The sequence below is a fragment of the Salmo salar genome, chromosome ssa03, assembly GCF_905237065.1.
Source record: "Salmo salar chromosome ssa03, Ssal_v3.1, whole genome shotgun sequence".
Taxonomy (NCBI): Eukaryota; Metazoa; Chordata; class Actinopteri; order Salmoniformes; family Salmonidae; genus Salmo; species Salmo salar.
Genome location: NC_059444.1, coordinates 74190589 through 74201448, shown reverse-complemented (window position 1 = coordinate 74201448; position 10860 = coordinate 74190589). Strand labels below are relative to the sequence as shown.

Here is a 10860-nt window from a genome sequence, read left to right as displayed (position 1 = left end):
AAATATATGGATGAGCGATGGCCGAGCGGCATAGGCAAGATGCAATAGATGGTATAAAATACAGTATATACATATGAGATGAGTAATTTAAGATATGTAAACATTAATAAGGTGGCATTATTTAAAGTGACTAGTGATCCATTTATTAAAGTGGCCAATGATTTGAGTCTGTATGTAGGCAGCAGCCTCACTGTGTTAGTGATGGCTGTTTAACAGTCTGATGGCCTTGAGATTGAAAAACAGCTTCTATCGGTCCCAGCTTTGATGCACCTGTACTGACCTCGCCTTCTGGATGGTAGTGGGATAAACAGGCAGTGGCTCGGCTGGTTGTTGTCCTTGATGATCTTTTTGGCCTTCCTGTGACATCGGGTGCTGTAGGTGTCCTGGAGGACAGGTAGTTTGCCCCGAGTGATGTGTTGTGCAGACCGCACTACCCTCTGGAGAGCCTTGCGGTTGAGGGCGGTGCAGTTGCCGTACCAGGCGATGATACAGCCCGACAGAAGGCTCTCAATTGTGCATCTGTAAAGATTTGTGAGGGTTTTAGGTGACAAGCCACATTTCTTCAGCCTCCTTCTTCACCACGGTCTGTGTGGGTGGACCATTTCAGTTTGTCCGTGATGTGTACACTGAGGAACTTAAAACTTTACACCTTCTCCACTACTGTCCCGTCGATGTGGATAGGGGGGTGCTCCCTCTGCTGTTTCCTGAAGTCCACAATCATCTCCTTTGTTTTGTTGACGTTGAGTTCAATTTTGGTTTCACCAGACCAGAGAATATTGTTTCTCATGGTCAGAGTCCATTAGGTGCCTTTTAGCAAACTCCAAGCTGGCTGTTATGTGCCTTTTACTGAGGAGTGGCTTCAGTCTGGCCACTCTACCATGAAGGCCTGATTGGTGGAGTGGTGGAGTGCTGCAGAGATGGTTGTCCTTCTGGAAGGTTTTCGCCATCTCCACAGAAGAACTCTGGAGCTCATTCATAGTGACCATCAGGTTCTTCTTGCTCTTCTCCCCCGATTGCTCAGTTTGGTTGGGTGGCCAGCTCTAGGAAGAGTCTTGGTGGTTCCAACCTTAAGAATGATGGAGGCCACTGTATCTTACAGTGCACCATCAATGCTGAAGAAATGTTTTGGTACCCTATCTGTGCCTCGACACAATCCTGTCTCAGCGGTCTACGGACAATTCCTTCGACCTCATGGCTTGGTTTTTGCTCTGACATGCACTGTTAACTATAGGACATTATATCAACAGGTGTGTGCCTTTCCAAATCATGTCCAATCAATTGAATTTACCACAGGTGGACTCCAATCAAGTTGTAGAAACTTCTAAACGATGATCAATGGAAACAGGATGCACCTGACCTCAATTTCGGGTCTCATAGCCAAGTGTATGAATACTTATGTAAATAGGGTATTTGTTTTGTATTTTTAATACATTTGCTAAAACTTGTTTTCGCTTTGTCCTTATGGGGTATTGTGAGCAGATTGATGAGGAAAAAATATAATTTAATCAATTTTAGAATAGAGCTAAAACTTAACAAAATGTGGAAAAAGTCAAGGGGTCTGAATACTTTCCAAATGCACTGTAAATGTCTTAATCATAGAAAGCCTGCATGTTCAAGATTGCATGCAAAGGGTGCAGGTTTGTGACAATCTTCACAATTGCTGTAATCATCTGCACAGAATCTTGAACAGCATCAATAACTTAATTGCACTATGCACTTTTAATGTAATCTCAACTGCAATCCAGGTCATTTGGTTGTGCTATTAAATGAAGCACAGTGATAACACATTAGGTTGTATAAATACAAAACGGGACATTGTATTCCTATTTCAACTTTGTTGTGCATTTACATGGTTGAAAGCGCAGATAACACATTTAGATGATAACTAAACCAAACATCTGACATTGTTTTTCCTTTGGAATTTGGTTATTAGATAGTTGAATGCAAAGTGATAACACATTGGGAATTCAACAAATGTCTGGCTGTCTTTGAGTGGGTGAATAAAGGTTGAAATCACATTGACCAACATCTCAACCAAATATTACCCACATTTCCACGTTGAAATGACGTGCTGTGTCCAGTGAACTGTATGCAGTAAACATGGTTGTTTTGGGGATTCAGGCCGCTAAAGGTTGACCGTGGCAAAAGTTCTAGAACGTGGGATGCTGAGTCAAGCATTTAGAAGAGGCTGTATATATTCCGTCCCAGTACTAAGATTAGTGTCAGTGCAATTACAAATTAAAGCTTAGATGTGACTCTCAAACATTGATACGCCATATCAAATTCCCATTGTGTATTGCATTCCCAAATTGTCCTACTATTGAGGGCTGAAGGGAGTGATTTGATGCATGCATTTTTTGAGGTGACAACAGGACCTGATTACACACCCACATACACACCCACATAAACACACACACACACCCACATAAACACACACACACACCCACATAAACACACCCACCCATAAACACACACACATCCACATAACACACCCACATAAACACACACACACACACCCACAAACCCACACACAAACACACCCACATAAACACACACATAAACACACACACCCACATAAACACACACACAAACACACAAACACCCATAAACACACACACACACCCACATAAACACACACACACCCACACACAGCACTCCAGGGGGTGATATGTGTGTGGCTAAGAAGAACATGTTACCATTAGCAGGTGAACAACTCAGCCAGCCTGTGCAAAATATCAGCTTGACTACGACCTGATGTTAGTTCATTTCCTTGCCCCAGTAAGGAAAATGACAAAAATACTTTTTTTAAATAAGATTTTGCACTTTTTTCTGCTAAACAATCTGACATAATATAGTAATATGAATTACATCTAGGGAAATATTTCCTGTTGAAGAGTCAAAGGCAACATTTGTGTATTCAACTGAGGGAAAGACATGGAAGACATCTTATTTCATAGTCTTTGTCATTATTATTGCCATTATAAATCAGACATTGTAATAGAAAGCCATACCAAAACAATGTCCTCAGTATTACAGTGCCTATTATCAGTATTTTATGACAGTAACCATCTAGATATACTTCAACAGCATTGAAAGACAGAAAAACAACCAAACAACTTACTACAAAAATATGTTGTTCATTCAGAGATAGACTATGGAAAAGATAAAACCCCAAAAAGTTAGAAAATATTTCTTTTCATATGATGAGTAATTATTTTCTAGATCTTGGAACTTTGACCCATATTGCATGTTTTTTATTCATCTATAATGAAGTCACTAAAAGCCCAGATGACTTTGCAGAAAGTAGTTTGGTTTGATAATGACATTGTATCATCATGGTAGTGTCCAGGTTCTTTCCTAAAGTAACAGTGTTGGACTTGGTCCTTCATTTCATTGCAGAATTGCATAATGGCGCATTTTTCTTTCATTACTTGACCGCTCCATGACTTATGTGCATCACTATTTGGCTCCTTCATGTTGAGACTGTCTGGTCCCTAAAAAATGCAGTCTATTGGAAATGCCAACGCTTTTGGCATGGATATCAGTTTTCATTTTTACCACCAACTCAATTAAAACAGAGGAAATTCCTCATCAGTTACACAACTCATTTTCATTTAAAACACCACTCCTTTAAAAAAAATCCTGCAAAAACATTTCAAAAAAAATAAATTAAAAGCTCACACAGTCTACCAATAAGTCAATAGTTTTTTTTTTTTTTAACATGTACTTCAAATTCTTGATTATTCTTGTAATACTGTAATATAACACTGCTTTTCTTAATACTGGAGTTTCCCTGGCAAAGAGGACCATTTAAGTATTAACCAGACTATCTCTGTTAACAGACGGATGTGCAACAAGTAAAGTGCAGCTTGTTTCTATACCTTATTCACTTCAGAAAAACTGATAGTGATTGTAGTTGGAACCATAGAAAACGCTGCAGCTAATTTTGTAGTGACAGCCTACGCATTGTAAACCTTCAGCAGCCAAAACACTCCTTCAATAGTGAAACTCAACGGCACATAAAACCAAAAAAACTCACAACGAGGAGACAAACAATAATAGCATGGGCTAATAAGACAGTTTTTTCTGACCATGAGATTTGACCAGAACATTCTGGGCCTGAGCGTCTCAATACGCCTCTCTCTGAACAACACTGCATAGAACACAAAGTGTAGTCCAGTTCTATGCACCAGTGCTATGTAGTGAGTGACTGCTCCAGTGAAGTACAATGCACTTTTCTTATATCTTCTACAGCGCAACACAGTGCAAAGTGGGGGGGAAATCACAGTTCGTTTGAACTCAAACTTCAAAAGGTAGGTGTATGTAAGCCGTGGTCCCTCACTTCTCCCACTTGTTGTTCTCGGGATTGTTCCTCAGAGGACTAGTGGAACAAAGACCTGGGAGTTAACATGTGACGTGTTCAAGGTCAGGAGGTGTGTCCACAACCACAAGACCTGGAAGAAAATTGAACAGCACTTGCTGTTTGAAAACAATAACCTCCACGTATTGCATTCAATAGTCTGATGAGAGTATTTTCAGCCTGATCGAGTGATCAGAGCTAGTGATCAGAGTCCTCTATCCTCTCCCATACACTGTCTCTATCCTCCCAAAGAGTCTCCCCCAACAGTATCCCAACAAGTGTAGTAAACTCCATGTAAAAAATAATACGTACACAGAAAACAATAAGTAAATCACATGATGGTAGTGTGGTGTTTCCTGGTAGTTCTGTTTGTTGCAGGTTGGTGCCTCAGCATTCAAAACCACACAGGTTGTTCCCCTGCTCCCTCCGGTTACAGCCGGCCGACCTTGGCGTCCCCGATGGCACCCCAGACGTCAAAAACAAATTCATCCGGGAAGGCGAAGTCACCAAGAGTCTCGTCCAACGCCTCGGCAAACTCATCTGGGTTCTTTTTGTCCTTCCCCAGCTCCACCATTGTAGCAGCTGACAGTGAGGGAGAGGGGTTAGACAGGGGTCAACCACAGCACAACAAAGTAATAGGACGTTAAATAGTTAACCAAATAGCTACCGAGACTATCTGCATTGACTCTTTTTGCACTAACTTTGCCTCATCACATACATTTATTATCTGTCACTTTATTCCTAGTGAAATGTACATATCTACCTCGTACCCTGCAAATCGACTCAGTACTGGTACCCCGTGTATATTGCCAAGTTATCGTTACTCATTGTGTATCTATTATTACATGTTTTACTTTTCTATTATTTCTCAATTTCTTTCTCTCTGCATTGTTGGGAAGGGTCCATGAGTAAGCATTTCACCGTTAGTCTACACCTGTTGTTTACCAAGCATGTAACAAATAACATTTGATTTGAAGTGGTAACACCCAAGTCACCACTTTGCTAACAGGAGCTGCATTTGTGAATCACATTCACACGTATACACACACCGTCTCCCTTACCCAGCTCACTGTCTCTGATGCCCATGTAACTCTCCAGGAGGTCATCCACTTTCTCTATGGCCTTCTCCTCAAACGCAGAGGGCTGACAAACAAATACCACAAACATAGTCATGACCTGAAACCATGTTTACCTTATTAACGGTAATAGAAGAACCAACACACACACACACTCACCAGCTCCTCCACAGTGGCTGGGCCTTTGGAGCGTAAACGCAGGGTGCCCTTCCCTGTCCCCAGCTGGGTTCCTGAGCCAGCCCGGGCCCCTCCTGACCTCTGGCTGATCATGTCTACAGGTAAGGGAGACAACATAACATGTCAAAGGAGCATCAGGTTTCTGACCTCCTAATTCTATATCTAGCTAGTCAATGATAATATAAGAGCAATTAGTAAAAGGCATTACAAAGTTTGATAACTGCTGACTCATTCCTAAATATAATCTGTCACACCATAATATGATTCATAATTATTTTGTCAGCACACACAATCTCTCACACACATACACACACACATACACAAACCCACCGAAGGCTTTCAAGGGCTCCACCATCTTGAGAACAAAGTCCTTCCCCTTGGGCAGCTCCTTGAGCATCTTGGCCACCTCGTAGTGTCGACAGCCAATGAGACTGTGGCCGTTGATGGACTCAATCATGTCTCCCACGTTGATGACCTGGATCTGATGGACCACGCTACCCTCCCTTATTCTCTGGAAGGGACAGGATGAGACAAAGTAAAAATCCACAATTTCACAATCAGCCAATTTGGCAGTGGGCAACATAAAACAACTCTATAATGTGCATAGGCAACTAACTAACATCTTATATTCAGTCTACTGTACATTCCACACTGTCGCTGCAATTGAGGCTCTGCATTTCAAACGCTCCCATTTTGTTCTATTTTTAGTCCTCTGTGTGTGATGCTGACGCATTTCCTTCCACTGCCAGACCTAACAGAGGTGAGACACAGACGACTCATTTCCTAGCCAGTAACCATGCCCACCTTGATGAAGGCGTATCCAGCTCCATTATCAGTGATGGTCAACCCCAGGGCGTCCTCCCCCTTGAACACCTCCACCTCCTTCCTCTGGCCTTTGATATGGGCAAAAATAAAGTCCTCCAGCCCAATCTGACCCCCCAGTAACTTGTCCATGTCCACCTTGTGAGTGTTCAGAGTGCAGAACATCACCTGAAGAGTTAGAAAGTGAGTCAGTAAAGGGACAAACTGAAGCAAATCTCTCTCGCTCGCTCGCTCTCTCACACACACACACACACACACACACACACACACACACACACACACACACACACACCAGTCGTCATATTGTTCACCTCTGGTGGTGCGATCCCAAAGGCCTCTCCGATCTTGGTGTAGAGCTCTCGCACGTTGCTGAAGCCCTCGATGCGTCCCGTGGGGCTACCGTGTGCTAGCTGGGTGTGGAAGATCAGACGAGGTCTCAGGCTGGTGGGTGGGGGTGGCAGACCCTCCTGGGTAGTACCCTCCCCGAGCCCCACACCACCTCCATCCAGGCCGTCCATTCCTGGGACATTAAGGCCCGCTCGGATCGGCTCGGCTTCCTCGTTCTCCACTAGTGGAGATGCTTTCTTCCTTCTACCCAATCCAAGAGGCATTTTTATCCTTCTGCCTGTCTGTCGGTGGACGTGAACAGATGCTGCTTTGGTAGGTAGCCAAAGGTCCTGTCCAGCATAGGACTCTCTCAAGTCTTCTTCCACCTGATGATTCACCACTGAACCCCAGCTATCTCTTGATGGTGGTCGCTGTAGCTACCTACTGCTGTTGTTGGGACAAAACTTGTTTCCAGCAACTTCAAGTGTATGGCAACTACACATTCAGAGTGCATCTGTGAACAGATTGTGACAGGTTAGTTAAACATTACTACCAAACCCCATAGCTGGTGCATCACATCACAATACACTGGAAGATAGCTTTCAAAAACGAGTATCAAAACGCCCAGGAGCTAACTTGCCAGCTAGCTAGCTCACCCTTAAAACACTTATTCAGCCTACTTGTCTTGCCATCAAGTTACATGGCATTAGACAAGATGATAAACATCTAAACTTGAATCAGAGATTGCACTTAATTTGACACACCTATTTATTTTTTTAAACAGATTGTCAGCTAGGTAGCTAACTTGTTAGCTAGTTAGCTTGTTGGCTAACACAATATTAGCTGCTAGCTAGCTGAGAATGAAGGAATATAGCAGTCAAGGTAAGCATCTTACCAGAGCTTTAGCTAGCTAACTCGCTGTACGAAGTGATTGATTCAATCCAGACGTGAAATGGAACATCAAAACACTAGGTTACTTCTTGATCCAAAGGTTGTGGAAGTAAAGTTACATCGCATTTGAATCGCTAGTCTTGTGAGATACGCTAACAAGCTAATGAGAGGAAAGGAAGATCTGATGTTATGTATGTTGTTCAGCAGGGGTGTTTTCATTAGATAGCCCAGCCACAAAGTCCAAATTGGCTATGTCGAGAGAAAAAAAAGGAAAACAAAAATGTGCTTTTTGTTATTTTATTTATGTTTGGGGGTTAGGAATAAGGTTAGCAGTGAGGTTAAGTTTAAAATCAGATTTTAAGAAGAGCAATAGTAGAAACAGGCGGGGTTTATTACTTTGCGGCTGTGGTAACAATTGACGACAGCAGGGGTGGGACTTCAGCACTTTATAATGGCCTCCTCCACTATAGGATTCCTCTCCTCGTCTCTAGCTCTTCGATGCCCCCTACTGTAAAGCAGGTTTTTTAAACCCTCTGTCCTAGGAATTCCAATAGTCCTCCTGGCATGAATAATTCATCTACACTGCCTGTAATGCATTTTATAATCTGTCTAGTATAGATGGCAGACAGAATCAAAAGCTGAGCATTTTCAGTAAAAGCCTAACTTGTAACAGATTGAGTTCCCATATGTCTCTCACTCCGTTTAACCCCTGGATGTGGATGTGTGTTTTTCAGAAGATTGTCAAACAAGCAGTCTGCTCAAGGTAGAACAAAATGCACTCTGTTACAATGGTGCTTTGACCCTAATCCAGTTAGCTAGTCCCTAGTTGTTAAATCAAATCAAACTTTGTCACATGCGCCGAATACAACAAGTGTAGAATTTACCGTGAACTGCTTACTTACAAACCCGTAACCAGCAGTGCAAATAAACTAAAGTAACACAATAATGAGGCTATATACAGGGGGTGACTAATAACATTTGATTTGGTACAGAGTCAGTGTGCAGGAAAGCAAAAAGTAGCTGGTTCCCGCCCCACGGGGGGCAGAATTAAATCCACTCGGTTACTTTAAAAGTTTGACATGGCCCCAAATAAAACAGAACTACAACATTTTGTATAATTTTATTTGAGATTTACAAGTTTGCCAGTCTTTGCAACAACTAAAATACCACAAAATGCCAAGGGGACCTCGTTTGTTCAAAGGATAGGACAAATAAAATAAAATGTTCAGTTTCATACAAATTAAAAGTGGACTGCTAACACCTATTTGTCAAATAAAATTCTGGGTGCCTAATAATAATAATAAAGAATGTCTGCAAATTTTATAAAAACAACTTAAACTTTTCCATCATAGGAAAACATTTGCAAATAAAGCAAATATTTTTTTACAAAAAAGTTAAACCGAGATTACACATCTCTACATTCATGTTAAACCACATTTATCTGTTAAAATTAAGAGTGGAACTCCACTTGGAGTGGAATGATAAATGGGTAAGTGTTGACTGATCATTACAACCTCAATGACAATCAAATTCATTACATCTCGCAACGGAAACCATTTAGCGTTTGAGAACCAAACAACACGAAACGGTGCGGGACCTACCTGAATTTGTCCAATAAAAATAATTTGTTACAAAACATTTTCCGTTTGGTGTAAAACTTTTGTGCAACAGATGAAACGTTTTTCAACAGAATCAGCGTAATGAATGCACCCCAGGTTAAAATATGTGTTTCAAGTACTTGAAAATGTAACATTGTTCAAATAATTCAGACATATTTTAACAATACAACTGACTCACTACTTGGCTATTTTACAGTTTGTCAACTGTCATTTTTGGAATGATTTTCTTATTTACCACAGATGCTTACTTAGGCTTGCTTTATCTCAAACAATGTGCTTCAAAAATCAGTTCACTACTTACTGTAGGCTGCGTTCACACAGGCAGCCCAATTCTGATCTATTTTCCACTAATTTGGTATTTTGACCAATCACATCAGATCTTTTAGCAGCAGATCTTTTTAAGAGCTGATCTGATTGGTCAAGATACAATTTAGTGGGGGAAAAAGCTCAGAATTGGGGCCCGTCTAAACGCAGCCATATTTGACAAGTCATTGTTTGCTCTGCAGTGTGTAAGAAGTACAGGATATGACAAAATAAAAAGGATGAAGATTATCTAACAGAAATGGTTTGCATAGAGGTTCTGAAGTAGCAGTAGCTATAATTTTCACAGCTTTAACAGAGTTAAAGAGAGAATTTAAACAGCTAAAATGCACTGCATTTTTGAACAGCTTCTAAAGTGTCACTGCAGAGTAAACACACCTACAAGTTTCACTGGAGAATGGGCATACAAGTTCATCATACTTACAACAATAGTGATTCTCAAGTTAAATGTAAGGGGTCCTACAGAGGTCAAAACACATCACACCATCTTCTCAATAGTATTTCACAATAAGATGGTGCACGTTTGTCATATATATATACACACACACACACACACACACACACACACAAACGAGTTCAATCTCACATGCGTGACGTGAGATTTGGCACAAAATAGATAACGCGCCCTTGAATAACTAAAATCTATACAACTGGAGAAGCTACACTACATGGCCAAAAGTATGTGGACACCTGCTTCATGAACATCTTATTCCAAAACCATGGGCATTAATATGGACTTGGTCCCTCCCTTTGCTGCTATAACAGCCTCCACTCTTCTGGGAAGGCTTTCCACCAGATGTTGGAACATTGGAAGCAAGTCCCCGCAGTATTCAGCCACAAGAGCATTAGTGAGGTCGCACACCGATGTTGGGCGATTAGACCTGGGTCGGCGTACCAATTCATACCAAAGGTGTTCAATAGAGTTGAGGACAGGGCTCTATGCAGGCCAGTCAAGTTCTTCCACACTGATCTCGACAAACCATTTCTGTATGGACCTTGCTTTGTGCACGGGGGCATTGTCATGCTGAAACAGGAAAGAGCCTTCCCCCAAACTGTTGCCACAAAATTGGAAGCACAGAATCGTCTAGAATGTCATTGTCTGTTGTAGCGTTAAGATTTCCCTTCACTGGAACTAAGGGGCCTAGCCCGGACCATGAAAAACAGCCCAAGACCATTATTCCTCCTCCACCAAAGTTTACAGTTGGCACTTTGCAGTCGGGCAGGTAGTGTCCTCTTGGCATCCGCCAAACCCAGATAGGACTGCCAG

General features: G+C 41.7%; 1 protein-coding gene across 1 annotated transcript; it reads right to left on the bottom strand.

Annotated features, from left to right (window-relative positions):
* Positions 1–2946: 2946 nt before the first annotated feature.
* LOC106601663 (PDZ domain-containing protein GIPC1) lies at positions 2947–8031 on the bottom strand. Its single transcript, XM_045715406.1, has 7 exons — positions 7658–8031; positions 6747–7276; positions 6418–6603; positions 5944–6124; positions 5596–5708; positions 5422–5503; positions 2947–4942 (listed from the first exon to the last, which is right to left on the bottom strand). Exons 2-7 carry the CDS (start codon positions 7044–7046, stop codon positions 4791–4793), a joined length of 1014 nt encoding a protein of 337 aa, XP_045571362.1. The 5' UTR covers positions 7047–7276; positions 7658–8031; the 3' UTR covers positions 2947–4790.
* Positions 8032–10860: the final 2829 nt, after the last annotated feature.

Excerpts from the sequence above, each read along its gene's own strand:
- LOC106601663 (XM_045715406.1), bottom strand. The coding sequence starts at position 7,046 with ATGCCTCTTGGATTGGGTAGAAGGAAGAAAGCATCTCCACTAGTGGAG. Across the intron at positions 6,604-6,746 it reads TTGGGATCGCACCACCAGAG|GTGATGTTCTGCACTCTGAA; the intron begins GTGAACAATATG and ends CTAACTCTTCAG. Across the intron at positions 6,125-6,417 it reads CTGGATACGCCTTCATCAAG|AGAATAAGGGAGGGTAGCGT; the intron begins GTGGGCATGGTT and ends TGTCCCTTCCAG.